The 21,469-nt window shown below is 40.8% G+C and overlaps 1 protein-coding gene across 14 annotated transcripts in view; it reads left to right on the forward strand.

Moving 5' to 3' along the window:
• The window catches only part of LOC127379636 (adhesion G protein-coupled receptor L3-like), a 209,521-nt gene that overhangs the window by 49,311 nt on the left and 138,741 nt on the right, over nucleotides 1-21,469 (forward strand). For all 14 annotated transcript variants that reach the window (XM_051429516.1, XM_051429517.1, XM_051429520.1 and 11 more), the window contains one exon: nucleotides 7,756-7,979. In XM_051429516.1, the coding sequence (XP_051285476.1) occupies nucleotides 7,925-7,979 (55 nt within the window). In that variant the 5' untranslated portion in view covers nucleotides 7,756-7,924. The remainder of the gene's footprint in view (nucleotides 1-7,755; nucleotides 7,980-21,469) is intronic.

The following is a 21,469-nucleotide window of genomic DNA, read 5'->3' on the forward strand; positions in this document are numbered from 1 at the left end:
TTCCAGACCATTTACAACATATTCTTGCCATTGGTAACACTCATGCTACAATCATTATGCCACCTAGACACACCATAGCAATTTATGGTCAAAAACACTAACACAGACATGCAGGACCAGATGGAAGGCAGAATTAACATTGTAATCAACTCTGTAGAGAGTGCATGCTGCATGATACATAATGTACTTCTGTGCATCACATTAGTCTAGCCAGGGATGCTATGCAATTCATGTTTTAAGATTTCATTATATTCTGTGCACTTGGCTCAGCATCAGATAATGATATTGAAATGCATGCGCCATTGGGATCAGTGTTATTGACATTGGAATTTGCTGTAACTCTGATTCAGAGGCTGGGCTGAAATTGCTGTTGTTGTTTGTGTGTGTGTCTCTGTGTGTGTGATTTTTGTCCCTGCTCAAATCTGGCAGGGAATGAAGTGTCTATTGGAAAATTATGCAAATGTGGTTAGAGAGAATACAAAACACAGGGAAATTGAGACCTGAAAAGTCGAATACAAATAAAAATAAAATAAATGCTTTTTTTTCCCCCTGAGCAGATGCCCCCCAAACATGACTCAATTGAGTTCAGGCTGTGCAGAAAAATGATAGCAGTAATTAGAAAAATGGCTTGGTTCACACGTGTGAAAGGGTGTGGCCTGTATTATGTTACCTTGTATGCTTTACAGCTTATAGTTTCCAGTGCTTCATGTGGTTTGCAACTGTCCTCTGACCATATATTGTCCATTTTGAAAGCAAAAAGAAGTATGTATTTGATGGCTGACTGTATTATTTTATTAGCTAGTCAGAATTAACCAAATATCATCTCATTCAGATATATTAATAGCTTCAGCAATACAATCCACAGCCTCGCTCGGTGCTCTGTAAGATTATACTGTTGCTTTTATACTACTGGTATGCTTTGAGCTGAACATCTGTATGCTAACAATGCATACAATGGCAGCGCTAACATGCTCATTTTAAGCAGGTATAATGTTTCCCTTATTCACCATATAAGTTTAGTGTGTTAGCATGCTAGCTCATTAGCGCTATACAGGAAGTAAAGCTGAGGTTGATGATCAAATTTCATGGCAACCCATCTGATAGCTGTTAGAATATTTCTGAAGTAGTGGACGGACGGACAGACAGACATTGCCGACCGTAGAGCTGTGCCGCTAACGTGGCTAAAAATCCTGTTAAGACTGTGGCGCCTTAGATGAGGTCATATTTTTCACCACATATCTGTCACATACCCATAACCCTGCCAATATCGTCCCGTTGGATCTTTGAAAATTGCTCATGTCAGCATAATACATTGGCAATATATCGATGCAGTAATTGAAAAGCAATCTATACGGTGCATTGGATTTACCTTTGAGGTCACAGTGTTTTAAATCTATATACCATATCTATATTCTTGAATACTGGGAGCGTATTTACTACGGACCCGATGCAGTTAATACCCATGCAGTCGTTTTTAATGTGCCGCCTTTTAGCTCACGTCCAAAATCAAGCCTGGCCACATAATGACTTGCAGTGTTTGTGGGCACAGCATGCCAATTACTCCTGGTAGGTGATTAATGGCCAACAGGTAGGGTTGTCATGGTAACCTGCCCACCTGAGCCACTATAGCAACAGCAGCTGAATTGAAGGCTGTACGTTGAATTCACTCACCCTCCAATTCATGACCTTCAAATATCAGCTAATATCCTTTTCCTTTACATCTTCATCTCTGTATTTTTTTTATTCATCTAAGAATCCCTTTCATCCATGTCTCCCATTCTCCTTACCGATTTCCCTTTCTCCCTGTCCTCCCACCGTCTTATCCTCATCCCTCAATCTTTTACATCCTCCCTTTCCCAATCCTTGATAGTCCATCCCTCTCTCTTTCCTGTCCTCCCTATTACTCCACCTCTTTCTCTCTTTCGTCCTTTGTCTGGGACCCATTTGTGCTGCATTAGGCGAGATATGCAGAGAGAGAAAGAGGGGGAGGATGGAAAGAAGGAAGACGTGGAAAATGGATAGTATCTGAGCTTTGCATTATAATGGAGAACTGTCTCAAGGCAGATTTGCCCTGCCTTTAAAACGATGCATCTATCTGCATTTATTCACCCCAACTGTACATCCGCTCGGGCCTCGGTGTTTTTATTTCTCTCCCTTGTGGGAATGTAACCCATCCCTATTGTATGCTTACGTACTGTTAAATATTTGTAATGGTAATTTGTTTTATTTGTTTAGCAGCTAGTTTTTTTTTTACTGTGTGTACAAGTAATTTCCTCTAATGGATTGTGTTTCTATTGTCTTGCAGTTGGGAAGTGTTTTGTGTGTCAGGAGGGGTTGCAATGCCTTTGTGCGCACAGAAGGGAGGAGGGGACGGTCCCATTATTTAACCCGAGCCATCAGTCACACTCAACAAGCCTATCATATAGGGCCATTCAGCGACTGTGCAGGCTAAAGTTAGCACTATTATCTGCCTGTCACTGGCTAGCTGTGTTGGGGTCCCTTGTGAAAAACCAATTGTATGAGTGAATGCCTTGCTGCTCACGTTGTCAAGCTCCAGGGATGCGCCCAGTGCCTTAAAAGAGCACTCTCCATTTACCTTCGTTTTTTTCACACCTTTCAACTCGCATTAGAAAAGCACGATTTTGACATTTCTGCTGTGTTTAGTATTATAAAATTGACCGCTCAATTTTAAACCATCTGCAAGGTTCGGAAGCCCAACCAAGTGGAAAAAAATAATTTTAAACTCTAGAAGGGAAAGGATCATCTCGATTTTAATCATCTCAGCTCATCTCCTAAGATTTCCGAGTGAGTGCTCATCAATCAAACTGTATGCAGACAGTGTGCTTGATTAATATTCATTTTATATGAGACACTTCATTTGCATGAACACACTGTCTGTCTCATAAAAATTACCAAGCCCTCCTCGCTGGTGAGATAAGCATCTGGACATGAAACAGTTGAAAATCTGAGACATGGTACTTAACCCGGAAACACGATCCCACTTCATTACATAGTGTTACGTGGGAGGGCTTAAAGCAGGCGTGACTAGTAACATCATACTTAGTATGCCCCCATCTGATAACACTGAGGATCAAGTTTCACTTTGTTGCAGAAGCATTGTACGGAACGCGTCTCGATTAATGAAAATCATCTTTGGTTTCCTCAGGTCAGGAAGTGACAGATGGAGAAATGCCCTAAGGTGGCGATGTGCATCAGTGTGATGACTATCTCACCATTTGTATTAGGGTTATAGAGATGAGAGTGCTGCATGTGAAAGAAATCTGTACCCATCATCAAAAAGAGCTGAAAGTGAAGCTGAAGGTAAAGAGATTTGTTGATTGGAACCCTCTTTGTGACAATCACAGTCGATTAATCCATTGACTTTTTAAAATCTTTTTTTTGGATAATAGATTAATTGTTTCCGTCATTTAAGCTAAAATGATAAACCTTCCCTTGTTCCAGCTTCTCACGTGTCAGTATTTGCTGCTACTCTTTGTATTATGTATTATTTGGACTGACAAGGACACTTTAGGAAATTGTAATGGGAACTAATTTCACTATTTTCTGACATTTTATAGGCCAAACCATTAATTGATTAGTTGACAAAATAATCGTCATAATGAAAATGTATTGGCAAATAGCTACAGGGATGGTCAGACAATTTAATTATATACACTGAGACGACAGCTTTTTTTGGTCTATCTGCCTCTTTGACATGTGTGACTGTATTGTGAGCAATGTTACAAATCAGTCAGCAAGACTACTTTACGGCAGTGTTAAATTCAATTTTTGCATCAGTGTGTTAATTTGTCAGATAATTCACTGGTTTAGGCAAAAACATACATTTGTAAATTGTAATACACTATCACATAATGTTCTGCCAGTCCATTACACGGGGAAATGGAAAAAGCATTCTGTTTCATGCATTGTAGTTGACATTTGAGTGAAAAGAGTCGAGTAAAAAATAGTACTCTTAATAATTTTTTTTTTTTTATGATTCTCTTTCTTCTAAACTATATTTTCCGAATGGATTTGGCTTGTTCTGAGCCAGAGCAGGGTTCAGTGATGTTGCTCAGCACAGTGAGGAGACAGTGACTCATATGTAAACTAGTGTTAGTCGTGTATTTAAATTTGAAAAGTACATGTAAAAAGCATGTAAAACTATTGGCATATTTTATTTTACTGCTGGTAAACTCTCTTGCACTGAGCAGAAAGAAAGAAAAAGAAATCAGGGACTGCTTAGAGCAAGAAGGCTTATATGAAATATCTGAAATGGGCTCCAACAATTTTCCATGAGAGGAAGCACACTGTAGTGGTGACAGCTAATGCACCAAATAGTATATAATGTCTTTCTTTTTTTTTTTTATCTACAGAATTTATATAGGTTTCCAGCATGCCCCCCAGAGATTTTCCTTATTCCAGGTGTCATTGACAAAGTCACACATCATCCCTAATTACAACATAACACATCTCGCACCCAATTCGAGGAACACAGGAGCGTTATCAATGTCAAGGTACTGTAGCGGGAGGTGTTTAGTAGTAAATTAGCAAAGCAAAACAACTTCTTTTGTGGCTTTTAACACTGACATCTCATATTAACACAAGCATCTTCGACACCTTTCCTGAAAGGTGTTTTTGTCATTTGCAACATGAATAATGAATGTATATTTGAACTTACTAAAACTTGTACTATATGTGAGAAAGAAATTCTGTGTATTTTCTTTTAGCCTTTTTAGTCTCAATTTTTGATGAGCCCCTCAAATCCAGCCTTAGTTTTGGATCCAACTTAAATCAAGCTAATAGGTTACATTTCCTTTTACGGTCTTTGCCTCCCATTTGTCTCCAAGTCACATGATTGCTGCGAGACAACATATTTTCCCCCCATTAACTACTGCTGCTGCTGTCTATAATACCCGGCTCCGTTTTGCTTTAACTAGATAGAAAAGTCAATTAATTAAATATGTCAGGTTTCATCTGGGCCCCCGTTGGCACACGGACGATTACTAAAATAACAAAAAAAAACAACATCATCACTGATTAGAAAAAAAAAAAAAGAAAGTTGCAGGAAACAGCGAGGCAGTAATGAAGAAGTCTCCTTGATGTGGCTGAGAACAGAAGCTGCGGTCGCTGCTAGGTCCGCTAAATGTTGGCCAGCTTATCTAAGGGAGTTATACTAAATCCCCCTCAGAACAAGTACCCTTGAAACGTCAGCACCATAATGTATCATAAGGCTCCTTCTGGAATACAAGACGAGTTGGCTGGACTACCGCTCTGTCTTTTTTTTTTTTTTTTTTTTACTTTTTTGGGCATTGAACTGGGTCCAAGCCCTTCTCATAAATATGCATTTTATGATGTGTTCTTTTTGCGGTTGATAGCAGTTCCTGTACCTAAGCCCACACGCTTTTTTTCTATTGAGAGCAAATTAACAACTGTGATAGTGAAGTGTTTTTCATTTTATGTGATAATTTCCAAGTAACACCTGTGCAAGTAGTTTCTGCTTTATCGGTTGTGCTGTGAGATACGGCGCTCACACACACACACACACACACACACACACACACACACACACACACACACACACACACACACACACACACACATACCTTTCATGCAGGCAGCGATACACAGAGAGTTGTATATTCTCATTGTCTTCCCTCTCCTGCTACTTGCTGCTTGCATTTTTTTTGGTGACAGTTTGGGTACAAACCTGAAAACCCCCCCGCCAACAATCATACCATGGAAATCAGCTCTGCAATGTCTTATTTGACATTTAAACATTTAAACATGTGGCTGTGCCTGTGCTGCCTTTTTACTCTGTTTCTTTACCACCAGTTTAGAAGTTGTCCCGCAGCATAAACTTCTGGTGTAATTTGCCACTTGGAGGATTTGAATGAGATTATTCCTGGAATAATGTATTTTTTTTTGTCAAGGAAGTCACAGTATCTTACTTGATGTCACATTTAATTTAACTCTCCCGCAGCTGTCAGATTGTTTTATTAAAAGCGCTGTTTACTCACTAGGATGTTCTTTGATCAGATACGCTCTTTCACATTGCTATTTTAACGTCTTAAAAGTCCTGTCATTATATATATTCACACACAAGGAATGACGTGAATAGTATAGTAGATGTGTTTCAGACAAATCGTTCAAGCTCTACTTTTGTTCGCTCGTGGCCTACAGCCAAGACTTTGCTGATGAGCACACCGACTTTTAACCTCTTAATATTGCCCAAATGGTCTGTTTATGCAGGGACCCGCTGCCTTTCTCTTAAACCCATTAATATCCGCTCAAAAAAAAATCAGATTACTCTAATGTAGGGTTTCTGAACGGGGATTAAGAGCTAGAGTTTAAGATGGGGAATGCCATCGCTGCCCAAAGAATTCACTGAGCACAACTCCACGCAGGGGATGGACGTGGAGAGTCTGATAAAAGGATGGAGGTGTATTTAAAATGTAGTGTTGGTGTAATTTGAGGTTTTTTGATGTCAGTCAGCTTCCCTAGTGCCTTGTCCTTTGATGCAGTGCTCACGTTTTGACCTTTTGTAACCAGATTTTCTGGCATCCCACAATGGAATTAACTGCCTGCAATATTAGATGCAGCACGGAATGCCTAATGTGCAAGGATAATGCTTGCGTAGAGGATGGCAGCATTGTGTGCACTCTTCGGCTTGCATCATTTGGCAGAGATTATATTTCTGAGGCAGATCATGGTTGATAGTGGATAATAGAGGGGTTTAGATTGCCTAATCATTAAAGCTGACTTAACCTTAATATCATGATATGGGTTTGATGGGGATAATCTCATCAGAGTATATATAGATTTAAAAGAATGATCCTCATCTAACAGTTCTTTTTCTGTATTCATACTTCACTTATGGGAGGTGTAGTTGCAAAATTTCACGCGCCATTTTTTTTATTATCGACACGTCCCAAGTGTTAAAGTCACAGCAGTAACTAGCCAACACTAATGTAAATCATTTTTGCAATTAATTTTATGTTAACTAGAGATAGCTTAGCGATGACTTCACCTGTGACAGCACTCCTGTGAGCTTTAGAGGAGGTCAAGAATCTGGCTCATTCAGAGTGTATCTGGTTCGCTATTTTGTTGACTGGAATTTTGGAGTGAAGCCCGTAAGCACAGTAGCTGTTTCTTAGGCCGTGAAAATACAGTCACTGGTGCAAAAACTGAAACTGTGAAGTCACGGCTCGTGCCCACAGGAAAGGAAAAGCACCGCCGCGTTTCTTATGTCAATTACCATCAGGGCTCGCAAGAAAACACACAAGGTCTGGTGCACATATGCATCCGCGAAGACGCACACAACATATACTCCATACACACGCACAGTTGTCCGCCAAAAGCCCAAAGCAGCGTGTGCTTCATCGCTCACTCCTTGTTTCTCTGTGGGAGTGACTTGTTGGTAAGGTGGGGGAGTTAACACATTATGAGCAAACAACAACAGTATACCCAAAAATACATTTTGAGGTTCGCACTGCCTTAGTGTTTGGTTGATTGCACCCGGTATGAGTTCAGCTGACTGGAGATTGAGCAACTTGCACCCAGTCACTTGATGACAACTTGAAACCCACGATGCCATAAGGACCGTGCACAAGGATGATAAAGCCACGGCGCATCCATCTGTTGTGTTCCTTACTGGAAAAGACGCCCGTTGCTCCTGTAAATGTACAAAGAATTTACTCGTATAGTCTTCTGTTCAGCTAACAAGTGTTCTTTTCTCCTTTGTGTATGTTATGACAGATTCCGGACGTCATCTGGCATCAGCGCAAACAGGGACTTGTGGTCTTGTGGGAAGAGTGGCACAGTGGAGGGAGCCGTGCCATAAAGGAAGCACCCAATTCGGGCATTTGCCAGGAAAAAACTGACCTCAACTGGGACCTTCGGCAGCGGGCGGTAAGAGGAGGAGGCCATGTGGACCGCACGCCTGCTTGTCCTCGCCAGCCTCTTTGCACCAGCCGCTCTGGGTGAGTTCGGCTCATTAGAGCTTGTGTATTTGTGTTTGTAGACGTGCAGATGTGGGCACAAAAACACACCTCTTGCATTCTGTGACTGGCATGGTTTGAAGCCGTATCAAAATTTCATCCATTTGCTATTTAAGTGCCAGATTCTGTCAGCCAACTGTGATAAAAGCCTCTGACTTTATGTCTGTCTCCTCTTCGGCGTATATCTAGCTCCTCTCACTAATTAGCAGTTTTTTACTCTCTAAACTCCCTGAAACTTTTTTTTTTTTTTTTTCTTATTTGCACTCTGTTTTTTTTTTTCTGTCAGATTTTCTACCTATTTTTAGATCTGTCCTTCTTTCTGTTGTCTCAGTCTCTTGCTCTCCTGGTGATAGGAAATGAACCGAAATTACTTTCAAAGAATCATTAACACTGCTTTGGCTTTGTGGTGCATGTTTAGTATAGCGAGAATTGCAGGAAAAAAAACCCCAACAACTTCTTTTATCATTTCACGCATTAAGATCTTAAGATTAAGTTGCAAATTCTTTCTTTTCCCTTGTCATGGTAAACGGAAACCGCTGTAGTTTCGCAGCTTTTCCCTTTGGCCTTATGTGGATTGTTTCAGAGACAAACTAAATGAAGTCATTTAAATTCAGATTAAAAGACGTCGGTGGTGGTGGTCGGGTGGTTGTGGAAGTGTGTGTGTGTGTGTGTGTGTGTGTGTGTGTGTGTGTGTGCGTGTGTGCGCGGATGGGACAGCTGATCACAATCAACTAGGGTTTAGATATAGGGAGTGTAGGGATTGGGGCAATAGCCCTTAGCAATGTTAATTTGATATGGTTAAAAGCATTAATGTGAGATTTGAAGCTAATTGAATTGTTTTTGTGCTTTGAGATCAAGTCAGTGGCTGCTGGGTTCACCATCCATTGCTAATGAAAGCACACTGTCCGGCATCTTTAGTGCTTTAATGCTCACTAGAAAGAGGTCAGGGGACAGCAATATGTCATTTCTCTTTAGAGCGCTCTATTGACCATAGACATCATGAGGCAGCTGATTTAGTACTAGTCAGCCAAAAGACACAAGGACAGACTATGAGAACTATAGGTTGCATTTTTAAAATTGAACTGAAATCCCGATTTATCCTTAGTGGTGTTTTAACTTCCCTTCTACATTAGTGTTCTCCAGGGGTATGAAGTTTTAGTTCCAACTGACAATGTGGGTAATTTGTTTGGTTCAATATTTGTATAGTTCACAATAATGCTTCACTTCTAATGGCTACACAGACAGTTAAAAATGTTTTTTTTTTCACTCATTCAGGAAATGGAAAATCCGAACAATAGCAGCTTGTTATGTTTTGTATTTCCTTACAGAATAAGTGAGGGGAATTCAAATTGCAGTCAAAAACAGCAACAACAAAAGCCATATTAATCTCGCGAAATAACAATGTGAGATGGAGATGCATAGTGTTCATACTAATAACATACATTCCTTGTATTTCATTTTTTGGCAAGAGATTTGCAACATTAAAACTACATTGGTGGGTTCATGTGTACACCATTTTGAACCTTATTAATACAATGTCAGATTCCTTCAACAGTTACTAGCCATTAGTCACTGAGTTAAGAGCTATAATAGCTGTCATACCTTCTTTTAATGCTGTTTTACCTATATATACTGCTAAGAGTGACACACAGTCAAACATAGCCATGCAGAAAGAACAATATAGTTGATAGCCTGCGGTCGGTGTTATTGGTCCTTATTGTTTTAACCTCTTGACCTTGTATTTGATTAGCATTGACTCTAAAGTGCAGTCTACAACAGATGTGTCAATCACGCAGCGTGTAAGCATCTCCCGACCTACCACGTGAATCCTCTGTCTGTCTGCTGCATTTGAGCTGCACTTTCAGGCATTTTTTTTTTTTTTTTTTTTTTAAAAGAAGTTTACACTGTTCTCCAACAAGTAATCTATTGTCCACAAACACCATCGGAACAAAAAGCATTTAAGCGCGTCTTGGGATTAGAGAGATGCCTATCGATGGTCCATTTGGCTGGATAAACAGTAAGCGTAGGACAACCAGTCTCAGCCAATTAGAAAGTGTCATGGGGGATGGATGTGAAGAGGTTTAAAGAAGATGCACGTCTGAGAAATGCGGCTGGAACGTGTCCGCTGTAGACAACCCACGACAGCCGGTCTGTTTAAAGGAATAAATTGTTTTTCTGCATGTTTTAACCCATTTACCACACATCTACTATGCTTCACATTAGTGCAGTATTACCTTTTTCACATGTAACATAGTTTTCTGGATTTGTGAGTGCATTTTACATCGTTCCAGGCTGCCATTGCTTTTAGTTTATGTCTGAAAATGTAGGAAAAAGCATTCATCAATCATAAAAGCTGTTTGAACCATTTGGAAAATGGTCAGCAGCAATGCATGATGATCATACATTGGCTGAAAGCTGCAAAAACAACTTCACAGTCCGTTAAATCAATCATTCTGCTTTGTTACCCGACAATCAATCACTCATTGATCCCTTAGGAATAGGTGACGTCAAACTGACAAACCATCTAGTAGCTATGGTTTTTGGTGCAATAACTAATGCCCTAAAGCATTCACATTTGAGCGTTCCTGGCTTGTTTGAACACCAGGTGAAGTGGTTGACATCCCAAGTAAATAATTTGGCAGTTTTATTAAGAAAAAACATAATTTAACACCCAACCCAACCCAACCCCTGATGCTATAAGTGGACACAGCCAGATGTTACCAGAGAATCGTCCTGCAGCTGGGGAAGCTTTAGTGGGAATATTCACCATGGTGTCATTGTGCGTGTTTCTCCCTGAGTGTTGGAAATGTGTACTCTAGGGGATGCTGGCCTACTTTGGGATCTATAGTCCCTTTTGTCTATATACAGTCACGCGCAGGCATGCACACACATGTGCACGGATGAATGGAATCGAACATAGGGAATAGCACTCTTTCTGTTGACACACATGACAAGTTTCACATATTATAGTCACAACAAAAATGCGGAAAAATGCACACACACATGCACGTACGGTGTCAGCCGGAGTCTGCCACTGGAGTTGCACAGTGTCCTGCCATGTCTTGCCTTTATTTGTATTTCAACACATACCCAACTGTCTCACACTTATTTGAGGAATATTTCTGGAGTGTCAAAGCAAAAAGTCAATGATAGAATGCAGCTTAAGGAGCGGTGGGGATGTGTGGGTGGAGTTAAGTGTATTTTTGTTTTTGTGTGTGCTTGTGTATGGACTTGCATGGGATCCTTTTGTGTGTGTGTGTGTGTGTGTGTGTGTGTGTTGAAGTATAGTTCCAAAGTCTTGCAAAATTAATAAAAAAAAAGTTCAATCACAGATGCAGTCAGTGGGGTTGAAAAATAGGAAAAACACATCCTTGTCATTGTTTTGGTAACAGTGAATAACAATGGAAAAGCAATGCCCCAAACACTCTAGCCATGCCTGAGCAGCACATTAATCATGCGTTTCTGTGCAAATAAAATGCTCCAGGAAGGATTTTATATTCATTCCACTTAATACCACCCCATGGAATCTGAGACATAGCGGCTATAATGGATGACGGCTCGTGGACCAATCCAAAGAGACGAAAGCGTAACGCCTGACACATACTTTTCATGGTCAGGTCCTAGTGCATACAACAAGCCTGGAAGCAGATATTGTCCTGCCGGGGTGGGATAGGTACGTAATGAGGGATGAACAAGACAGCGAGGCAGATGTGTGCCTGACGCACCTGCTCAGCATACGTGTGTGTGTGTTTGTGTTTGTAGGTTTTTACAGCTCTCAGAACAATGTCAGGTAAGTGTCAAGTCTTTGCGAAAGGGCATAATAAAGACGAAAAAAACGGATCCATCATGATTTTTCATTTCCGTTTCTTTTGGTTCACGCAGCCCTGTACTCTCCTGCAAAGCTTACACAAAGTTGAATCCAAGCCAACATGCGCCTTACAAACACCTTCTGTTTGCTCACGTCGAGGCATCAGCGCCAATATGCTAAGGTTAGCTGTATCTAACCAAACAAGAGCATTAAACTCCAATGTCAGTCTCACTGTTCCCGTACCCGATCCACTTAATTAATCTCCTTGTGCCAGGGCACCAGCTCCATCCGCCAAGGCATCCCTGGATTTGCCTAATTTGCTTAATTAATTAAACAAATGATTTATTTGAGCTCATATTTCAAAGCGGGAGAAAGTTCTTTGTAGAGCCTACTGAGGCATGTACTGTTTTGTTGTGACTGTGAGATGCCTCTTGAAGCATTGAAAATAAGTGGGCTTTGGAGTGGGTGGATGTCAATCACTCATTTGCGGCGGCATAAAGTACAGGCAGATACAGTACTTCAGTGCAGGGGGAAATTATGTATGCATTTGTATGCGACATTAGATTAAGGAAACAACTTCCAGCGGTGTCTTGTGTTTCATGAAGGTGAGGTAGGGGGATGATTGTAGCTTCATCGTTTCGCTCTGGTGGAAATAAACAGAAGAAGAGTTTAATTGTGCATCCACATTCTCGATGAGAAGAAAACGGGCCTTAGGTGCAATATGAGTTGGTGGTGGAAGGGCTGAAGTTACAGAAGTAGACCAAGGAAATTGGGGAAACTTTTTTGTTTTCTGGTGATATGCATTGTGTACCGATCTCAACTACCAAATGACTCCCAACCGATAACTACGGAGGAGTGCAGTTGAACAAGGTACTTAATTCCAAATTGGTCCAATAATGGTTCCTAGTGTTAGGAAGGTGTCAGACTTAGCTCACATTTTAAGCACAATCACATAACAAACCTTTGACTTCTATTCCTATTCAGTTCTTTTAGGTCTGTGGCAACACTGACATGCCCATCCCTGTTAGGCACCATTTATATCTATTTTGCATACGAGCATACAAAGTTTCTTTCTTTCGTTTTACATTGTTATGGCCACTTGTAATAAGATTGCATACATTTTACTTTTTGCATGGCTGGGTGAGTACCACCATGCTGTGTGTGTATATTTTGCATATACATACAGCACATGTCATATACAGTACAAAGGAAATGAATTGCATTAACATATTTTGTATTGTACCTGTGTGACAGTGGCCATAAATCATGTTAGACAAAATACACAAAAACAAAACATATATTCGTAGATTTTTTTTTTACTTTTAGGAATCTTAAGCCAATTTATTTTTATTTATTTATTTTTGCATAGATCATTTAACAAGCCTACAATGTAAATGTATACAGCCACGCTAGGGTACTTTAAGCTAAATGCTAATGTCAGCATGGCAACATGCTCATAACGACAATGCTAACATGCTGATGTTTAGCAGGTAATGTTTAGCATGATCACTATCTTGTGTAGCGTGCTAACATACTTACATTTGTGAAACATAACAGAAAAATGGGTATACTTGGAATTTCATTTATTTTCAAGAATGGAAGCATTAAGTATTGGACAAATTTGACATGTTAATGCCACTTGAGGAATAGTAATGGCATCACAATTCATCAGGGGGACATAAATGTCAAAATTTTATGGTAATCCATCCAGTAGTTGTTGAGATATTTCATTCTTGACCAAAGTGGTGGACCGGATGCCATTACCATCCCTGGAGCCACATCGCTTGGCTAAAAACTCTTTTTTCCACCCTCATTTTTGTGTATTTATTTTGTGAAAGCCTAGTGGTAGTTGTGCAAGGCAGTATGCCTCATTTACACTAGATGAGGGTTTGAAAATGCATACATCATCCCTCAAACTGGCGCTTAGAGTGTACTGCGCATACTGGTGCAATAAATGTCAAAGCAAGGCCACAAAAGCACTAAACAGGCGAAGGCAGGAAAACACCAAGTTGTGCTCGCTGACATTAGCATGTCCCTGGTGCAAGGTCACTGCACATGATCTGTACTGGATAAACATAATTCAGTTTAGTCTAAAGTATTGGGATGATCTTTTTTTTTAAACTCGTGTAGCTTTTCAGTACTGGAGGATAGTTCTGACTTGAGATCTGACAGATTTCAATCTAATGAGAAAGCCAAATGCAGGCAAAGTTTATAGGTTAAGTAATTTTGTAACTTGACTTTCACATAAAAGTTTGATGGCTTTGAAAATGGTTTTGATGATATTCTTAAATGTGCCTCGGATTTAATGCTTTAACAGATTTTCTCATTTGCCTCTCTTTTTCCTAGGAACGGATTACGCTTTTCCCATAAGCCACACAAGGCTTCCTGAAAATAGATAATAGTGTTGCCCTTATGGAAAAAATGACTTTGTTTTTATACCTACCCTAAGGGTGGCCTCCACATCTGTCATTTAGATGCCAGCTTATTCCATAGCTCCTTTCTGAATGCTAGTTTCTTTTAGCAGTGATAGTTTCAGTAGTTAGGTTTGTTTTTATCAGGACATGTTGCCTGAAAACAATTGTTAAATTTGAATTTAGACGAAGCATACTGGGTTCAAAATCCACATTTCTTTGTATTCATGTTATCCACAATAACATTTTGTGTGGCATTTGGCATGGCGCTCAGAAATCCCCTTCCCTTTTTATGTTCTCCTGTAATGAGTGAAAAATCAATACCTGCTTGATATGGGGAATAAAAGAATGGCCTTTGCCGCCCATGGCATCCGTAGTGACTGCTTGACATTGCCAAATTGCTGTCAGAACTTGCAACCCAAGAGGAATGAATGACAGCAACATTAAGAATGGCTGGGTGGGGTTAAATACCTCTGCATGTTTTATAGGTGTCCATTCTGGGACCTGTGTATATCTTCCAAATAAATGAGTTAGACTCCCCATTCATTCAGCCCGGTTACACAGGCATAATTTGGTAAGCTCTGAATGATGCCATTTAAAGTGGACTTGCAGCTGGCCGAATGGTGTTTAATGAGGACAGATATTGACAGCAAGGTCAAGTGGCAGTGGATGCTAGCTTACATTAGGCTGCATAATGCGCGCGTGTGTGCGTCGTGCATGTATATGTTTGTGGTTGTCTGGCAGAGTGGAGAGAGAATCACTAAGTAACCCAGCAGACCATCTCACAGGGCAAAAATGGTGGGCGTGCAATACCACAGGGTTTCCCACACTGCATAACAGCAGGGGTCAGGCAGTAATTTGGGGTGTGGGCGGAATGTGAGGAGCAGGAAGGGCAAACAGAAACCACGCAGAGAGACAATGTAGCGACCTATGCTTTACTCAATTTGTGAAATTAATTACTTTTTCCTTCCCGAGCCACAGTGTGAAATCTATACGGGCAACATATGCTTTTTATCCCTCGCCTGTAAAATAAACCCAATGCGTCCACACACACGTGGCTGTTTGCACATGTGACATATTTGCATTGTGATGACACAGTAGGTGCTGTGGATGTTGCAATGTTAGACACTATACAGTGCTGTATGCAAATGCATAAGCTTTGTAGGATTGGCCCCCTAAGCTCTGTTTCCACCATAAGGCTTTCACAATCATGGGTGTGAGTGAAGCAAGCTAAGGCTGTCATCCCCCCCCCCCACGCAACTACATGATCAATTGTTACTGCAGCAACATATGATTGCAATACGTGCCTCAAGGCTATAGTATATGTCTCTTTGTTAATTATTCCGATTACAATCTCCCCTTTTTATCACGCGTATTGCCAATAACATGCAAGATTTTAGATGTGTTTTTATGTGTTTGTGTCTGGAAGGGGAGTTGGTGGTGGTGGTGGTGGGGGGGGTGGTATGTATCTAGGTACACAGTCCAGTCAGGCGTCAGGTCTAAGTAGCATTAGCTGCTAACACTACTGCTCCAGCTGAGACTTCAGGAAGTTTCAAGTCATTGTGCTAAGCTAAGCTAACCAGCTACTGGCATAATCTTCACATTTAACAGAAGTAATGAGAGCGGTATCGATCATCTCATCCAGCTCTCTGCCAGAATGCAAAAATGTCATAATAATAATGTCTTATAAATTGCACATGGTGGTCCGAGGTTTCTTTTAGTGTGGATATGATGAAAGCTAGGGAGTGCAGGGAGGATAGAGAGTTACCAGGAGTTACTTTGACAGCCTTATCAACCTTTTCTCTGAATGTCACAGACTTTGAGTCAGAGCTGTGGTTTTGATAGAGCTGAATCTCTGACTCTTGTATGGGTTTTTTCTGAATCGGTTGATCTACCCCTACTGTATCTATCCAGCTAGCAATCTAGCTAGCTCTATCTGTGTCTGTACGTCTTTCACGTCAGCGAGACTATCGATCACGTTGTAGTGTTTTTGGCATTCAGACATGCAGAGCTTACTTCAAGGGAAGCTCTGTGAATGCCCACTTTATCTTGTGTAATATGTGGCATTATGGCCACACAACAACAACAGTGAAGTGCTTTTCCAGCTGAGGTTCATTGGCATAACATAATGTCACCCTGTCATGGAAACAAGAAAGCAGTCTGTCAGATGATTTTTAATTTATTTTATTTCTCAACAACTTTCTCTGCTTTCATTTGCTCATTGTCAGTAAATCTTGATTATAGTCTCGTATTGTTGTTAAGTGTTCCGGGAACAATTGGAGATCTGCAAAGGAAATTGTAGGTGCCTTCCATAGAATGACTCAGAGGATCAGCTGAACCTATACCACCTTTATTTGACCAACAAAAGGAATAATTGAAAAACAAAAAGTGCAAAAGATTAATTAGCTATCATTCCTCGTGGTATCTCTTTTTCTTACATAGCATTCGACCTATCAGGGTTCATTTGAATACATTCAAACAAAGAATACTTAAGATCTGATACCATTGTCCTTAAACTAAAGTTCACCACAGATGCAGCAGGCCAATTATTATTACCCTGCTGTCTTTTCTCTGAACTCTTGTCATTGAATAAACCAAGCATACACAGTAACTGGTGATTTCATCTCAGGGAATCAATATCAAGTATTGTAAAGTCTGCATTTGGTGCGGGGGGGGGATCAAATGATACTGTGGCACAGATTAGCCCATGAGACCTTGAGGATAAGAGAGAGAAGGGAGCAAGTGAAAGAGGGGTGGTGGTGTGAGAGAGGTGGGGCGATACTGGAGATGGCCTTCAATATGGCCCAGTGGCCTTGTAGGGGAATTCAATACAGCCATTGACAAAAGAAGGCTTCCATTGTGGAGGAACCAGCCTCCTTTGGGAAGCTTTTCCATTTCCTTATTAATTGTGCTCTGATTAAAATAAAAGAAAGGGGAGAGGGGAATGGATAGCGCGAGAGTAATCGTAGCTCTTCAGCGCGGCCTCCTAGGTTGGACGGATGCCAGGGTCAAGTAGTTTACAATTCTTCTTTACACTGGATGGAAAATACACTGTAGTTTGTATGTATCTTATCTACTGCACCTACAGTACGCACAGATATACTCACACATTCCCTCCCTTTATCTGCCTTCTCTCAAGCCCTCCTACACACAGGAACACAAATCTCATTACTGGCCGCCATTGCATCCTCTGCAGATGTACAGTATCAAGACTCTGAGGGTCACAGCTCGGCCCACAGCTGTCAGACGTGGGAGGAGTCGTCAGTTTAGGCCATGCATCACTGATATCCTGACCAAATATACTCCCTAAAGTAGCCCTAGGTCATCTGCTGAATGGATCATTTTGGCTTATAACAACTTTGGTTATATTTGTGACGTTTTTTTGCCATCATTTCTATCGGTTATGATGACACTTCAGTGTTTCCTCTAGGATTTTTTTTGGAGGGGGGGGGGGCCCCCCCCCCCCCCCGCCGCCAAAAAATATTTTTTAAAAAAAAAAAAAAAAAAACTTGAAATTATTTTTTTTTTTAGATTTTTATAGCTGTTAGTTTAATAGTCGACTTGGAAGAAAGCGGATTTTGGCAAAGCGGCATAAGTTGTGTTAACTAGCCAATACCTCGATGTTCTGTTAAATTGAATGTCCCAGCGGGGCATTATGTCGGCGGATCATTTAAAAGGAACCGGGTCCTGGAACTACTCTGCACTTTACCCACCAGAGTAATTGCTGCGATCTGGGAACGCAGCGACAAACCAGACAGGGGGAAAGGGGAAAAGGGGGAAAACAAAAAACAAAAAAGGGATGAAAATAACAAAAAAAAATTTTAACCAACCTAAAATTTTTTTTAAAAAATCTATCACCCCCCCCCCCCTTTTTTTTCTTCCTCCCTTTTTTTTTTTTTCCCCCCCCCACTGATTTCAACACTAAACTTGGTAAGTAGGAAGTTATTATTATTCATAGAAATAATGGCCAGAACTACGAAAACTACATTTTAATATAGTGGATTCTTTACTCTTTACCCTCAGCATCACCAGTATCACAAAAAAACACATAAACATCTGCTTCTTCAGGCCTTTTTTGTGTATTACATTTAAAATATGGTAATTTTTCTTTAATTTGAATGTAATTTCTACACAATGGCTTATTCCAGATATTGTCTTTCTGTTATCCATTATGAACCAATGTGCAAAGTTCTATCAGCACCTTGTGTAAAGAATACAGAAGCCAATTAATTATGTGAATAAATTGTTCGTTAAGACCTTCATTCATCTTCCTTATAACCATATGTTTTTTTACTGTTTTTCACTGCTGGTTTTGTTTTTCATCTCCCATATGGATCTGCAGCTTGTCACACGCTTTGTTTATATCTGATTGCTCTCAAATGATAAGATGTATGTGTATTGCTTCTGTTCAGTCAAACTGTCTGGTCATCTGTTGAGTATGCCCTCCCACCCTCCCTCCTCCAGCTCCAGTCTTGACATATAGGCTATTCTAAACTGAGAATACCATAGTGAAGATGTCTTTTTTCTTTTTGGAAGGGGGGGTTAGAGGGTGGGAGCCATAACTTTCACAGACATCTCCCTGTGCCTGAGACCCTACAAAAGACCAACTGTGTCAAATGAGAAAAATTGCAGGTGCACATTCCCCGGTGGTACACTCCCTCTTGCCTCCCACTCTCCACACATATTAACGCATGCATGCAAGCGCACACACATTTGCTGCCTCCGTGATCACTGCCCCTCATTTGGTGGCAGGAGGAGAGGGGGGGGGTTTGAAGGAGATCCTTTTTCACTGTGATAATGCTCTCCTTTCTCTGCCACGAGATGGAAAGGGTTGAAACTGGAGAGGCAGAGTGAGCGATGTCATTCCACTGCAAGCGACAGCATCAAACGATATGGCATGCCATTTTTATAGACCCACTGCAGATGTTTCTCAGCTGCATGTTAGCCCCGTGCGTACAATGCTGGGTATTTTGTGTTAGGGTCACGGTGAAGATCATTGGGGTGGGGGGGTCTTCCTGTCACAAAAAAAGTCAAGTGGAATTCATGTACATTCTACACAACTTATAAAATCATATTAAAGTTAGATCTTGCCTCATAATTGTCAGCTTTAACCCAGATTTGCACAGTTGCAGTGCAAACAGGAACCGCTAATAGCTAATGCAGAATGACTTTTCGTGACACTGATTAGCCAAAATGTCCATGTTAGCCCGCAGCTAACTTGCAGACCTCCATGACAACATTACAGTTCTTGTTTACATCACCTAAAGTTGTGGTTCACAACTTTTTTTTTTTCACATGACCCTTTAAAATGAAACAATGTGACCGCTTGTGACACATTGCGCCTGTCAGTGAGCTGTGAGCTTCAAGATTTCTGCCTCCTGACATGATTCCTTTTGAATATTTTAGTAGGCAAAACTACTCAGTATTTTCCCCCAATCCCCAAACCCCCCAAATTTGATAAATCTTCAGTAGAACTATGTTTTTTTTTCTTTGTTATCCTGATTTTGGTACCCTTAGGAACGGCTATATTGCTAGAACCGAAAAAGGGAAAAAGGGCTAAAAAAGGGAAAAAGGGCTAAAAAATGGGCACTTTCTGTAACTTTTTTGTACCATCACTACATATTTTACTACTGGACTAATCAAAATAATTATGTCCCATCAATACATTTCTATGTCTACGAAACTCTAACATTTTGACATACAGATTTAAAAAACAAGCAATAATTCTTCATAAAAAGTGTCCTAGAACCCGTCTATTCCCACTTATATGCCTAACCTGTCTTGAAAATGACATTAAGCCATGCCTAACAAATGCATGTTTTGACTATGCCATAATCCTGTAAGCAAAAGGAGTGAAAACTGTATTCAAAGGATCGAGCGCCCTGTTTCTGTATCTTTGAGCAAAAGTTTTAGGGTCCATCCAAGTTTGCTTGAGATGCATGCAAGAAAAACCCGATTTGTAGGAGTTTAATCTTAAACTAATATATGCAACCACTGAAGCTTCTCTGTTTTCCCATTAACAGGTTTGCTAGATAAATTAGTTGTTTTTTGAGGTGCAAGCTCGTCTCAACGTGATATTGTGTCACACGTCACAGCGCTACACCTGCTCGTGTGAATCCACGTGTGGCATGTTTTGCCTAAAGTCTCGCATTCCCTCCTGTTTCATGCTTCTTATGTTTGTTGTCGGATTCCAATATGCCACATGTTAAGAGCTGCGGCCAGATGATTTGATGCGTACACGTAACTTCATACATATTCAGCGCTCATTATCTCTGCACAATAACCCTATGTCTGATACCTGTCATTTTGAATACGGAAGAAAAGATGATCAAAGGAGATCATCATAGCTGTGCGTCTCAGATGTAATGAAGCCACCCTGGCTAATTTCAGCAGCGCTGCCTTGATTGCATACATGTGGAACGAGATTACTTCTCACTCCGTGGGTGGTTTGCGGAATCACTTTTTTCACATGTACGCCCATCTTCAACACTAGGTTTTTCTATCTAACACTTATTTTTTTTAACCCGCTTTCTTCCCCTAGAACCTTTTAATCCCAATTTTCCAATGTTACTTTTTCTTTCTTCACAAATACACCATGTCACCCACACATTCCCTTCCCTCTTTACCTGTTTTTTTTAATTCAAACTTCTTGCCAATGCAAACCATTTAGCTTTGCTACAAGTTAGCTCCTTAGCCGCAGTGACCTCGCTGAAAGAGACCTCTCTTCTCCTAGAGATGTACAGCATTGTACCACTGAAATGGCCTATGAGGTGGCTTTCACTGTCCCATAGGACGGGCTGTTACACTGGGAAAGGGATTGACATAAGATTGAATCAGCGCTGCCTTGCCAGTGATGTTGCAGCTCGGGGGGGAGGGAGGGGAAGTGAAACAGAGCAAGCAGAGGGTCTGATTTAAAAAGTGTTATCCTTGAATGGTGTCATGTTCAGTATGCGTAGGTGTATGCGCCAGACAGCAATCTTCCCCAGGGAGAAACACCCCCCACCACCCAATGCATAGTGGGCATGTGCACATCTAACACACATATAGAATGAACAAACCACAGAGGAGGTAACAAAAGAAGTGGGTTGTAGTTAAGTACAGATATACACAGCCTTTAATCTGCAGATGCCACCCGGCACATCAGATTGCACCACCCTGTGTAGTATATAGGGCAAAGCGCAGCCCCCACCCCCAACCACTCCCTGACTTCATCTCACTGTTATCTATACTCATTCAATACCTTTTGAATTAGA

Source organism: Dicentrarchus labrax, unplaced genomic scaffold (genome assembly GCF_905237075.1).
Source record: "Dicentrarchus labrax unplaced genomic scaffold, dlabrax2021, whole genome shotgun sequence".
NCBI lineage: Eukaryota > Metazoa > Chordata > Actinopteri > Moronidae > Dicentrarchus > Dicentrarchus labrax.